Source organism: Buteo buteo, chromosome 14 (assembly GCF_964188355.1).
Source record: "Buteo buteo chromosome 14, bButBut1.hap1.1, whole genome shotgun sequence".
Taxonomy (NCBI): Eukaryota; Metazoa; Chordata; class Aves; order Accipitriformes; family Accipitridae; genus Buteo; species Buteo buteo.
In genome coordinates this window covers 17,154,741-17,169,397 of record NC_134184.1, presented here as the reverse complement: position 1 = coordinate 17,169,397, position 14,657 = coordinate 17,154,741, and the positions used below count along the sequence as shown (strand labels likewise).

The 14,657-nt window shown below is 36.4% G+C and overlaps 1 protein-coding gene across 3 annotated transcripts in view; it reads left to right on the top strand.

Annotated features, from left to right (window-relative positions):
• The window catches only part of UCHL3 (ubiquitin C-terminal hydrolase L3), a 45,249-nt gene that overhangs the window by 21,301 nt on the left and 9,291 nt on the right, over positions 1 to 14,657 (top strand). The window contains exon 5 of one of the 3 annotated variants that reach the window (XM_075046058.1): positions 9,936 to 10,145. The exons of the other annotated variants lie outside the window; for them this stretch is intronic. Within the exon in view, the coding sequence (XP_074902159.1) occupies positions 9,936 to 10,145 (210 nt within the window). The remainder of the gene's footprint in view (positions 1 to 9,935; positions 10,146 to 14,657) is intronic. 3 annotated transcript variants of the gene reach the window in all.

Here is a 14,657-nt window from a genome sequence, read left to right as displayed (position 1 = left end):
GGTTTGCAAATTAAAAGGATTGTAAACTTGGGGTTATCCTTCAGGCCATGTTTTGGACCAGGTTTGATTCAAGTCTTGTGTTAATACTCCTGGATTCTGTGGCTCCATGGCTCACTTTTTGCTGCAGTAAAGCAAATAAATAGATAAAGCAGTCCAATGGGTACTTCTATGTGTAAAAAATGTAGGTCTGTTTAAAATTACTTTAGTAGCAAGCAGTAAGATCTGGGAATAATTCCAGAAGAGAAGCATGGTGTTGGTTTCAGGGGTTTCAAGGGTGTTTTGATTCTGGTCCCATGTTCCAGTACCATAATGAGGGCAATTAATGTGAGACTCTTAACGGTCTTTCTGTTAAACTTTATGCTGCTGAAGCTTACACTTTCTCAAGTGACAGGTATTTCATATGCAAAGCTGCCAAAAAAGGATCTAGTTCTTTACGATAAAGCCTCATGGATCCAGCTTGCTCTCCTTTCTATGTGATAGCTCCTGAAAGGCAGCTATTGCTGAGACTGGAATAATTGCCAGCTACTCAAGATGCTCTTTATTCTTTCATGAGTCTTCTGCTGAGCATATACTTTTGTTTATAATATCTAGGCTGTCTGAAGATGTGGAAAATATAACCTGCTTCTTTGCAGAACTGCAGACACTTCTAAGCTGGTCCTTATATTGTTTGTTGCTTCCTACTGAGCAGTGTTTGAGTTTTTTCTGTCTGTTTTGTGTTTGTTTTTTTTCTTTTTGTTCTTCCTGTGCCTCCTTCAGCAGTTCATGAACTGCTGAAACCCTGTACTACCACACATCTTGACATTTCTGATACTCTCTTATAAAAAAACAAAACAAAACCCACAACCCTTCAACAATATTAAAAAGACAATACAGTTTGTGGATGCTAGAGCATCTGCATTAGCTGTCTAATCTGCAGTGATCATTAATGAAGAAGTTATGGCAAAACATGAGGGAGGAAAAGTAGCAACTAATAGCACTGATCAGCATTAGGTTCATATCTAACTTTTTTGTATTACTATCTTGGGTTGCTTTCTTTCAGAACAATCATAGTAACTGTTGTCAAGTAACAGATCAGAAAATCTGAGGGGAGAATCTTCTGAAAACAGGAAAACATGTAATTACATGAGAGAGACTGCCAGGTCTCAAGTCTTTTGCAGAGCAAATAGCCCTTTTGAATTTGGAGCTGGGCAAGAAACTTACTTTGTATCCTACCTAACTCATTTTCATTAATAACAAAAAGTTACTGTATAGTTTTCTGAGAGAGTAGGAAAGGAGGAAAATGCAAAGGCACACTTGTTATAGAAATAAACCAGTAGAAGTTGTTTAACTGAATTAAACAATTATATGCTATGATGGCTTAAGGGAAGTTATTCCAGGTAGAAAATATTATCTGTACTGATTCTTGAAATAAATGACCTTTTAAATATGTGACTATAATAATGTGAATAGCAAGATATTTTTGCTTTGCTCGTGTATTACTGACATCCATATCCACTACTTTGCAGCTATGCTTCATTACAGCTCAATTCTACAGTAAGGAAAATGGCAAGCTATACCATATAAAATACTTTTAAAAAGATTAATTAGCCTTTAGTGAAGGAATCAGATCTAGAGAAGAATCTGTATTCAATGTCTGCATTTCTAAAGGCTTTGACATGCTTAACTCTTGTTCAAATCTAGTCTGGTAACAGTATCTGAAGTTTTAGCCAGCTCTGTGTGTCTGTAGCTGTTGAAATAATTCTGGATTGTCAGATTACCTGCAATATCTTCTGTCTTCCATCAGCCTCCCAAACAGCTACCTGAAACAGCTCATCCTATAGCCTTGTAGAGCTAATGCTGGCACAGAGGTGTTAGAAGCACACTTGTGTTAAGAAGGCTTAACAGACTAGACTTAGATCAGCTTTTGCTGCTGGGGACAGCAAATATTCGAATAGTTGTGGTGTTAAGTAATTGGCAGGCTGTTTGTGCAACATCAAGGTATCACTAACTGCTGACACATGGCTTTTCCATATCACTTTTTGTTATAAAGTTCAAATGATAGACTGAACTTTTTATTATGTCTTGTGGTACTTGCGGCATATGGAACCACTTTTGTGTTTGAGGTTGAAATTTTTTTGGACAGGGGAGTTTTAGCATGGTTTATGCATTACTGCTTAGCAGAATGTGATTTGTGGTCTTTGGGAAGTTTCCTTCTTTAAATGTTATTGCAGCATAGCTCAAAATAATGTTTCAATCAAGCAAATAAATAAAAGTGAAATGGCCACTTGAAATACCTGTGTAAGATATTGGTTAGAGACTAATAAGAGCTTTTGATTTTGTTCATGACCTAAATTCTTAGGAGAAAATTAGGAGCTCTCAAATTCCTGTTTGTTCTTTCCTCTTCCTTAGAGGCTATTGAGAATGTCCAACTAAAAGAAGTTTAACCTACAGTGTTTCATTTACTAGTTATTATGGAAGAGAGAAGAAAACAGAACTAGAACATAAAATACGTCAACTATTTTGGGGAGCACAGGAAATACTGCCTTTGGTTCTGTAACTCCTCCTGTTTGTTGTTTGGGTGTTTGGGGTTTTTTTAGTACACTTCATACATCTATTTACCAACTGACAGCTTTGTTTGCTAGAACTATGTTGGGCTAAATGAGGCTCAGAACTGAGCAGACTCAGGTGCTGCATCCGAGCTGCCACTTCAAATGAAAACAACATTCTTGCACCTCATTAGACCTCTATCAAAAATATTGATGGTGGAAACATTAGACTTTGAAAATCAAATTGGTGTTTGACTCTGTCAGTATAAAAGTCACAAGTAAGAACTGGTCTCAGATGTTCATGAAAAACTGAAATACTTGTGCACACCAGTATGTTTACGTAGATACACTTTTTGTTCACAAGTACGATCAGGAATATTTTTAACATGGATTGAAGTTGGCAGCCACTAAAAAAGCTACCACAGCTTGATTTCTTCTTTAACTCAAACCATAACTGCAGACTGTAGTCTGTAAACTTGCTTAGTGTGCCTTGAGAACTATAATCTTGCTTGGAATGCGCTAAGTTAGACTTTGATCACAGTAACAGTCGTTAACATTGGCAAGAACTAAGTAGAGTCAGTGCACTCTGTTCTTAACGGCTATAAAACTTGAACTTTCAAAGATCTCTGGTTCCCTGAGGCATTACAATTTATTGTTAGAGAAGAAACATAAAGGAGCTTCCCTTTCGCTCTCGCCAAGAACATATGGTGGGATTTTTTTTCTTAAATAGCCCATATTCCTCAGTGTTTCTTCTGAATAACCCACAGTCTTGTAAAGAAAGATGTGGATCTCAGGAGAATACAAAATCAATTATATAACTGTTTCTAAGATGATTTTTGTTTAGGTTAGCATTACAGAACAAGCATGTAATCTCTCCTGTAAAGGCGATGAAGTTGCCTAAAAATGTTAGCTATAGCTTTTTCTCTTTTACAGCCTACGCAGTAAAAGTGTAAGAATGAACTTACTAGAATCATGTGAAATGTTTTGGAAATTATACTTGGTTAGTCTTTGCCTCATTGCATTGTCCTGTTCATTAACGTGTCTGTTTCAGCGACATGCATCAATCTGATTTCTATACTTTACTGAGGAAATAACTAAGAAGGTATTAATACAGTATTGCTCTGAATTGTTATTCTGGGTCTTATGCTTAACTGTAAAATCTGTACAAAGGAACTCTTAATTCCTAGGATGAGACATAACTATAGAGGATATTCGCACCCATAAAGCAGCCCATGAATTTAAATAACAAGTATATAAGAAATAAATAACAAGTGAAAGTAACAAAATGTTTTTACAGTTTTGCATCCAACATCTCTACCAACCAACTGCCATAAATTTTGTTTTGTTCTGTTTTTTTCATCTCTCCAATCCATAACACTTCCAGTGCTGTTCTTGCACTATCTGTGTAAGAGACAGTAAGAAGCAGGCTCTAGCCATGTGTTTTCTCACTGGCATTTTCGCAGGCTGTTCATGACAGGTGATGGTTGAGCTCACACTCAACCTCTTTCCTTCAGGCAGAAGAGAAACTGAATTGGCTTTCTTTTATTTCTTTATTTAACTACTGATTTGAGAGGGGAATTGTAAGAACTTATATTCCTTAAGACAAGACTGCCAACATTTTACCAATACAGCTGAAGCTAGACAGTGGGCTAAAACTACTCAGAGAATTGATGTTGCATCAACCAACTTTGCTCAAGGAAGCACTCTAAAAATATGGTAATTGGATGTGCAACAATGCTGTTCTAGTTATTTAAGAAAAAGAATCTTGCAGAGGAAAAACTATTTCAAAAAATCTAGTTAATTTAGGTTTTGCAGAGCTCCCTAATCTTTGGAATTTTCTTTTTTGTAATTCCACGAATTTTTGATCACAGAAGTCGCCATTGTGATAATCTAGCTTGACTTTTGCCTAACATAGGCCATAGAACTTAAATTTAGGTCTTCAGAGAGAGATAAATTATCACTAATTTTGGAAAGATTTTTTGGGTGCTCTGATCTCACCATTTTTCTCATCTTTAAGCTCTGTCTTTACCCATATGTCTAGCAAAGTAATAGTCTCAGGATACTGTCCATTCTTAATCATGGATTAAACTGACATGGAGAATACTGTAAAGATTTTCTTTTTACCAGCTGCAGAAACACTAAACTTACTGGTGCAGAAGTTGATCAACTAGCAGATGTAGCCCAATTCAGTTTAAAAACTGTAGTCTCAGTTTCAATACATATTAATGGTGATAATTGTAATGTTGACAAGTAGGTCTGTGAGGAGTGGAGTTTATGAACATTAACTTCCTAAGAATTTGAATGTTGTGCAGGCTTTTGTTGCATGTAAGGAAGTTCTAGTTAGGAACAGGGCTTTTCTTGCAGTTGAAATATTCATAATGTCTCTCGTTCGTGTGAATTCTGTGGTGTACTGTTGGAGGTGAGCTCACGAAGCAGCTTCTGCTTCTGTGGAATACTTCTTTGTCAGGTTCCTCTTCCCTGTCTGGCTGCTTATCTTCTTATAAAAGCTTGAAGGAACTTCATGTCTCAAGATTTCACCACCACTGCCAAAACAGGCTTGAAATGCTATTAAAAGATTAAAAACACTTGTGTAGGAAGAGGAGGATTTTTTTCAGACAGTGCGATGCATAGATTTAATTTGCATGTGAAAATGGATAATGACTTCTAAGGAAGAAAAACGCTAGTACACTTTGAACTGTAATACAGACCCTCTAAAACATTGTGTTTAATTCAATAATGAGCAATTACTTAAGCAAAACAAAAAAAGCCTCAAAAGGTGGTGGGGAAAAATTATAGATATTAAGTACATCCTCTCTGAATGTAATCATAAAGCTATAATAACTCTTATATTGCCCATTTGGCTGGAAAAGTTGCACTTTTTATTGTCACTTCAACCTTCCCCCATCTTTACTACAGGGCTTACTGTACGGGAACTGTGTAACGAGGCCACAAACACTTAGTTTGTTGGGAGGAGTTATTGCACACTCATGGACTGACTCAACTGAGCAGATGCAGAACATGTGGCAGGGCCTCTGATCCCAGGGTTGTCCATATGAAACGAAGACCAGGACTGAAAGTATTGTATCTCCTTCTGTTTCCCAAGTTTCCAGTGATGTTGGAATGCAGTTAAAGCTCATTTGATCTCTGTCCCAGTGCAACTAGCATTTCCTTCTACACAGTGACACAACCTCAAAATGGAGGAAAGAAGAAAGCCACAGTCCCAGAATAGTTAGTCAGCTGATAGACAGGGAAGCATCCCTAGAGGAAGGTGGCATGGGCTTGAACTTTCCACTGAGAGGATGCCCTGAACTTGAGCTTCCAGATAGATGAATTTTTGTAACCACTAGCAAGTTCATCAGTAATAAATATTTCTTCTTAGGAAGAAATGGTCATGCAATACCAGATGCTGCTTTGTCCTGTCAGGTCTTCAATACATTAGACATGGACTGAGATACTTTGCTGGATTGGGTTCCCCAAACAAGGTGAGCAGACAGATCCCTGTTTCTAGAACCTGACAGGTTTGGGCATGAGCCAAGTCATGAACTGCTCAGCACTATCAAACTTCTGCACTTTTAGGTATGTGCAAAAGCACAGTTCTTGGTGCCTGACGAACTTCATAGGAGTTTCCTTTAGATCTTAGATTTAAATGGCTCAAGGCTTTAATAACAGCTATATATAGGAATGAGTTGGATTGGGGCAGATGATAATTGCCTGAACATTTTTTTTTACATATTCCATGAAGCTTTTAACTTGTTTAAAATGCATTTTTTGCATTACAAACCATAAACTTAATGTGCTTACTGGTTTATATGACAATAACATTTAATTCTATTTCAGGCTTTTTGTTTTACCACTTCAGATATTTGACCTGTTACATTTTCAGCACAGAAATATGCTCCTGTGATCTTTTCATCTTGTGAAGTTAGTCTAATGCTCTCTTCTTTGCAGTTTCTAGCTGTTAATGTCTTCTTTGAATAGACTGTCTCAAGTTATGATTTGTCTTCCACATTTTAAATTAAATGCGAAATGTACAACTTTGTATCGTTTATTTGGAGTTGTGTATTTAACATTCATTTCATATTATTATTGACATGTAATTGTATTTTAATTTTTTTTAATATTCAGTTGAAAACAACTTCCGTTGACACAGCTTAATTTGTGCTTATTATTAAAGCAATGCATGGAATTTTATGGCTATTGCAGCCTTGTTCATTAGTCATAATCCAGTATTAACATTGCTTTTCCAGAATTCCTGTATACTGTCTGTCAAAATTTTACTCTTACAAATGCAAAAGTATATTTTCAGTGGGGAGGAAGTTTCTTTTTGTCTTGGTTGATCTCACTAGGGGACCCACTAGTACAGGAAATAAAAGATAAAAAGATTCAATGAATGGAATTTAAAATAAGAACAATTACTGACCTAAAAATATTTAGTTGCCTTAAACTTCATTCTAGGTTATAAATTCAGTTTTGAGAATTTAAAGTCTTTTCTGGTCTCATTACATTCAGGCAAGGGGCGTTTTTAATATATTCTCATTATTTTAGCAATATTAGCCATAAAATAAAGAAATATGTGCAATCATTAAGAATATTAAAGTTGAAGAATTTTGGTAAAAACGGTAACAAAAGTAAAAAAGGCTTTATAAAAAAAATCTTTCAATATTCTGCTCATCCCTGTACTGTTAAACAGACCTTAAACTTGGTATTGTTCAAAGTCTTATTAATGGTTTCATAGTAATTACACTAGGAGTGCTAAAATATAGGGGGTTTTTTTAGAGCAAAAGTATACAGTTTAACAGCTTTCGGTCAATGAAATGCATCAAAGCCATAGTAAATTCTTACTTTCAACAAGTTTTTCAGTTTCATTTTTTTAACTATTTCAAAGTAAACAGTTACTATATTGCAGATTCTGGGAAGACTAACAAACTTGTCTGTTTTGATAGCAGCAGCTTACAAAATTGTAAAACATAATGTAGTGTGTCTTGCCATTGTCCTGAACTGTCTAGTCAGCAAAGCTCTTAAATTTGTACCCCACAGCAGATTCTAATCTTACAGGTTTTTCCCTCCATAGGGAGATCTGTGGACTGTGAAGACTTCTAGGAGCAGTGTTTTATCAGTTGCCTTTTGGAATTTTTTTAGGCAAGCTGAGAATAAATTGTTCTTAAAGCCATCTGATATGTTATCTAAATGTAAAATGTCTCATTTTAAATCAGTTCAAGTGAAGAATTTGAAAAAAACAACCAGTAGTACAGATAAACTATAATAGCCATTAAAGTCTTGTAAGCTTCTCTGACTCATAGAAGTATTGGCATTGCTAAATTCTTCTTTATGCATATAGTTACATTTTTGGGCTGGAGGTTTTCTGGTTTTGTCCTCTCTTATGTGGAGCTACTGAGATTTAGGGGTCGATTAGAATGTTTGAAAATCAGAAGCTAATTGAAACAAACAAAAAAAACCCACCCAAAACACTGTGGCAAACCTGTGAAAAACTATTTTCTGGACAGGTTGAGACTTGATAACACTCCATGCTTATCTCTGAGCTCTGCAGTTCCTACTGTACTTGATGCTTGCTCTTTATGAAGAATTCCTATCCCTTTGTTCTTTAAGGTCAGCAATATCAGAGCAGGAAGAACCAATTCATTATCCCACTCTTGATAGGAAAAGGAAAAAACATAAAATTCAATGGGAAAGAAGATGAATTGCTTCAAAAATAATCCAAAGAAAGTAAATGGTTTTGACTGGCACTTATGCATTGATTAAAAAGAGTGAAAATAATTTTTTTCAGAGAAGCTATCTAATGCTTCTTTTTTGAAGTCTACTAGAATCATTGCATTGAATGCATAATGTGGGACATACCTCAAGGAACTGCAGTTTTTATTCTGCTTGTATAACTTTTAATCAATTCATAAGCAGCTGGCTGGTATCCATGCAGATAAGTGGGGTATCACTGATGAGTAAGTGTGTTTGCTAGTGGGGCTCTACAGGCATTGCTTCTAAGACCTGTACTGTTAAACAGCTTGTATCAGTGACATGGAAGACAACATAGAAATACACCCCAAAACCTATAGCCAGTGTAAAAAGATCAAGAGATAGCAAACCTATAGGCAGTGTAAAAAGATCAAGAGATAGCAAAGTGCAAGACATCAACACAAGACAGTCTGGATAGCTTTTCTGAGGCCAATAAAAGCTTTGTAATTAGCACAAAAGAAAGTTTATTTTCTGACAGAAGGTGAGGGGTTCTCTGAAAGACTGAAGAAGTCATTGGGGATTTTTATATGTGTTGAGAGGAGAAAGTAATGGTGGATGATAAACTGAAGGTGAGCCCCTGGTTTGACATTGTGGCCAGATGAACTAATGTAATCATTGTTCCATATTCATATCATCATTAAGCAGGACTAGTAACAGGAAAGGTTGCCTTTTCATTTAGCACTGACATATTTAGTAAACTGTATGAATATGTTACTTACTGTCTCTGTAACTATAGACAGGATTGATTGAAATTTTGGGTTGTTCTAATTTATTTCAGTAGTAAAAATATTGTTAAGCTTGAATGTTTGTTTTTGTTTTATGAGTATGTTTTGATCCAAACAAAACTTGAACTTGATTGGTCCTGTGGCCTGTGTGGGACAGAAGAGCAAAACTAAATCATCACAATGGTCCTTTCTGGTCTTAATATATTTACTGTAACTTTGTCAGTTGCAGCTGAGAGTCATTTTTAATACTTCTGTGGTCTTTCTTCTAATAGTAACAATTTGAATGGTTTAACATAGTCCTACTGCTTCCACGGATACTAAAGAGATCCTGAGTGTTAATGGCAATACTGCCACTGGCCTGCTATTTTAGAAGAATAGGTGAAAAGCTTAGGAAGTTGCATACCTCACCACGGTAAGCTTCCCTTTTCCTTTGCTTTCCTTTTATGTTAGACATGGAACGGTAAAGAAACTCTGGGTTCTGTAACAGTACTTACTTGATTCATTTTAAATCCCAGAGTAGCACAACCTAGCTTTCCCAAATTATCAAAGAACTGTTGCTTACGGTTCTTGTAGCTGTAGACAAAACTCTGTTCTCAACTATTCCTTCCATGAGATGATACTTAAATCCCCCTCCTCCTCACTTTCCCAGTCTGTCTCTTGAACGAGTCAGTTAACTTGTGTTCGTATGAAGTTCACTGGGTGTGAATAACCTCTAGCTTATCTGGTGATAAACTTCAGATTTGGACCATGTCTTTGCTTATTTTCATTGTTCTTTTGTCTTCTCATTCAAATTCAATACATTCTTGATTATTATCTGTGTGATTTGATCAGTTAAAGGACAGTATAATAAATAGTGGAAATCTTTGCAATTGCCTTTTTAGGTATGTTTCTTCAAGTTTAAGTGGGCTAAGTATGTTCTTTTTTAATGTTTATGTAGTCGTCATCGTCCTCGCTGTCTTCACCACCATCCTCATCGCAGCCTCAGGTTAGCTACAGCAGAACGAAGGCTTCACCATTGTGTCACTCTGCATCCCTCTCCTGGGCCAAACGTAATCATGTAGGTCCTGCAAAGGCTACCAGTCCGTCAATCCGTCTTCGTCGTTGGCGGCCCTTGATACGCCTTCCATCTGTTGGGCTTCATTCTGTTGTAAGTGTAGTCCATCTTCAGTCTTTTCTTACTGTGACACAACTGGCCTTCTGCCATGTAACTTCGGTCTTCAAGGCATCATTTTTTGTTGGGGTCTTTTCTCAACCATTTGTAGGATTTCTTTCTTCCCTTTTTTTTAAATTTTTTTTTTATTTTCCTTTTTCCCCCCATGTCAGACAGCAAAAGTACATCACTCCATGCTTTGCTGTCCAGGTATTTTTGATTCAATACACATGCCAAATCATTTTCAAAGCATAGATGAAGTTTGCCCTTCATGAAGTGGCTTTTTTTTTTTTGCCATAGGCTCCACATCCAGTCTCTTCTTTTCACCTCATCTTCATGATCTTTCATTTGGATGTGCTAAACCAAGAGGCTTCTAATTCTTTGTCACACGATATTATTTCTTCTATGTTTGAGACCTGGTTTATGTTCTCATATCCTAAACCTAGTCTCCTTTTCTTTCATTCTAAGTCTTGCTTAATGGTCCCTGGATATTTCAGTAAAGATGAAATGTTTCCTGGAATCCCAAGGGGCTGGCATACTTTCTCACTTGACATCTGTTTCTTTATCCAGTTTGTGGACATACATTCTAGTTGAAGACATTCTAATAAGAAAAGCTTGTCATCAAATACCATGCTTAAACTTTTTTCCTTCTTCACTCACAGGGCACAAATATATCTTGAAAACGTAGAAAAAAAATTACATGCACAGAGTAGCCAATATTTCTAAACTGTCCTATGACCACCATCAGAAACACTAAACTGAAAGAGTGTTTTAGTGGTATTTCATCCTGCTTTTAAGGAGTGATTGCACTTTTAGTACACACCCAAGAAAAATCTTGCAGAAGTGAATGGTCTTAAAAGCAAAATTGGTACTGTGATTTTTGTTTTTATCATTCTTTGGTAATGACCACATTTCACCTGTGTAACTAGAAATTCTTATTTGAGGTATGTGGATTTTTTTACTGAGGTGAAATAACTATTCTGACCGTGGTCCAAATAATTTCCTTTTTCATACAGATCTGTCTTTCCAGATGTGGAAATCCTTCTTAATGTTTTATTGCTATTAAAAATTAGTGTCTAAATGCTTTCATTTCTTTATAGCTTTTATATTTTTATCCTGATAAGTATCTCAAGATGGGACCTTTTCCCAGACTCCTTTCTCTTTATGTGAATAATAATTGCTATTATTAAGTATCTAGCTCTCTTGTAATCTTCAGAACTATGCAACATTCTTAATATTATCATTTGGAGCTAGTTAAATACCTTGGGATGTGAGGAGGCATGGAGTTTAGCACAGAGTTAAGTTCTCAGCAACTCATGCTTCCTCCCCCCATTTAATATATCTGCCATTGGCATACCTCTGACATTTTACCTGGGGACTTTCTTGTTTGTTTAGCAAAACTTGGAAAATTCTACGTCATATTTCTGTAATTTGAAACTGGCATTGTTTATGAATTTGACCTATATAAGCTTGTTGTTAACAAAAGACTTAGTGAGGAAGACTAGAGCTTGAGTGTGCCTGCCTAGAACAAAAATATTAATTGACCATGAGTTTACTTCAACACCAAATAAACCATGACTTATCCAGAGATGGATATTACGGCATAATCGGTTGTGATTATATGAGAAAACCACTGTTGGCAAGTTGAGAGTTCTATTTACTTCAGAAAATTTCTAAAAACAACTCCTCAGCCATTAGCAGTGAGCATTTGCTTTGAAAATGTTCAAAAAATTCATTCAAAAAATAAGTGGCCTTCCATACAACTGCATCTGGCAAAACAGAAGCTTGCCACTAAAAATAGTTTTAAAATATTACTTGTTAACTCCCCTGAGATCCTGTCTCCATCTGACAGATTAAAATTGTAAGTCCTATATGCAAATATTTATCACTGAATACAATATATTCTGATAGTTATTAGTAACTAAAATGTTGTTCTCCACTTTTGTATAACACGCCTTTCCAAGAAGATTCAAGAACACACAAATTATATGTAAATTAGTGTAATATGCAAAAAAACAGACCAGCATTTTGGGCATTAAAGCTGTCTCAGTTGGCTTGATAATAAATACTACCTTGTCATTCAAGTTTTGTCCTCTCAATGCCCACCAACAACTATTACTAGTATAGCTCTGATCATTCTGCTAGATGTACAAAGAGCTGACTTGGTCTTAGCGTTGTATGAAAATGTTCTAGGATTGCTTTTATTAAGAAATCTATGCACTTAAATTTAAGGGGGGAAGGGGAAACATCCTGTATATTGTATTTAAAGTACAGTTGAACTTTCTTGTAGTTCTAAGTACACTTCTACTACTTAAACATGACAGACAGAAAATAGATTGTTTCAAAATTAAGAGCAAAAGTCTTAATGATGGGAGACTGTATTTATGCTCCTTAAATAAAACCACTTTTCCTACTTGAAAACTTTCCTTGACTTTTGTGGTGGGTTGACCTTGGCTAGATGCCAGGTGCCCACCAAGTCACTCTATCAGTCCCCTCCTCAGCAGGAGGAGGGGGGAGAAAATAAGATGGAAAAAAACTTGTGGGTCAAGATAAAGGCAGTTTAATAAAGCAGAAGCAAAGGCCATGTGCGGAAACAAAGGAAAACAAAAGATCTATTCTTTACTTCCCATCAGCAGGCGACATCCAGCCACTTCCCAGGAAGTAGGTCTTCAATATGCGTAGTGGTTGCTCCAGAAGGCAAATGTCATAATAATGAATGCCCTCCCTACCTCCTTTCTCTTAGCTATTATTGCTGAGCAGATGTCATATGGTATGGAATATCCCTTTGGTCAGTTTGGGTCAGCTGTCCTGGCTATGTCCCCTCCCAAGATCTTGCCCACCCCCAGCCTACTGGTGAGACGGGGAAATGTTGGAGAGACAGCCTTGATGCTGTGCGAGCACTGCTCAGCAGTAGCCAAACACTGGTGTGTTACCAACACCTTTCTAGCTACCGATGCAGAGCACAGCACTACGAGGGCTGCTACGGGGAAAATTAACTCCATCTCAGCCAGACCCAATACAACTTTTTAGAGTAGGTCTCCAGATGAGTTAAGAACATATAATAGAAAAGAAAAAAAAAAAAAAATACTGTCCTGAAATGTTCTATGCAAACCTGATAAATTGCAGTAGATGTGGCAAATTTTGAAGCTATAGGTAACAACGTGTATCATTAGTAATGTTGACTTTTCCTCAATCCTTGTAATGATTTCTTTTTCTTCCAGGTCATCTGTTCTTTTAGTTTAGTGTCTCTGCTTGTCTTAGGATCATTTTGCTGCTTTTTATGTCAAGCTAGTCTAATTCTTTTTTCTTTCCTACACTTCTCAAGTTGGAAAACATGCTCTTTGTTTTCTGACATTTATTTTCTGTGACAGACTAAAGTTGCTGTTCTTCTTAAAAAAACCCAAACAAACAGGAAATACCTATTTAGAGCAGCATACTACTTAATAATCTCTCTTGCTTATGGATCTAAAGGGATATTTGTGTTTGTATAAACATTTTGTATCCAGATACTCTGATCATTGATAGAGCCCATCTCTGAATTTCATCTTCTTGCTTGACATCCTCCCATTCAAAATCAGATGCTGCTATCCTGCAGCTTGGAATTGTACCTCACCTGACACTTACATGTTCTAGCTATAGCTGGGGATATAGAGTTAATAAGCTTGAAACAGCTTGTCTACCATGACAGCATGGTAGAAAAATACACAAGCAATGCTTAGCAAAGGAACCTCTTGTCCATTCCTAGGTCAGCACTCAAGACAGTCCCTCAGCACCTTTCTTACAGAAATTCATTTTTATTATTCTGGACAAGGGATACTTTGATCTAAATTAAGCTATGTATGGTCAACTGTGAAACTCTAGAGCATTTCAAATACCATAAACTCACTGCAGTATATTAAGCATGAATAGAGATGTCACTGTTCTGTGAGAATGAGCTAGAAATAATCTTGCTGAAACTTGTGATCATCATTCCAGTTGTCTTTGTTTTAATTGCAGTATTTTAACCAGGATTCAAATGCCTTTCACAGGCCTACACAGTACATTTGCCTAAGTGTGTTCCATGCTTCAAAATGGGAATTACAGATGCCTAATCTACCCAATAGCAATTGCATCACTTTTTTCCCTTTACTTCAAAATTTATTGAATCCAAACCATACCAAACATTCTGTTGTGTAAACTTCATGTTTTAATATGTTTTTCTTTGGTTTCTTGTAACTCCTTGTGAGTGAAATTGTATAGTTAAACCCCTAAGGTTTTTTCTTGTCTTAGACTTCAGTTCCTTTTGTCAAGATCTTTCAGTTGGATGCAGATGTATCTGAAACTTTTTATTCCTCAAGGTTCTGCAAAATTGTCTTTTCCTTATCAGTCTTTATGGCTCTTCTTCCAAAACCTGAGAGACTTTTGATGCCAATTTCTTGACTTAACCCAAGTGGTGCTTTTTCCGTTCACAGTCACTACCAATGCAAAGGATTCTACTGAACTGGTTTGTGAGACTTCTTGCTTTACTCC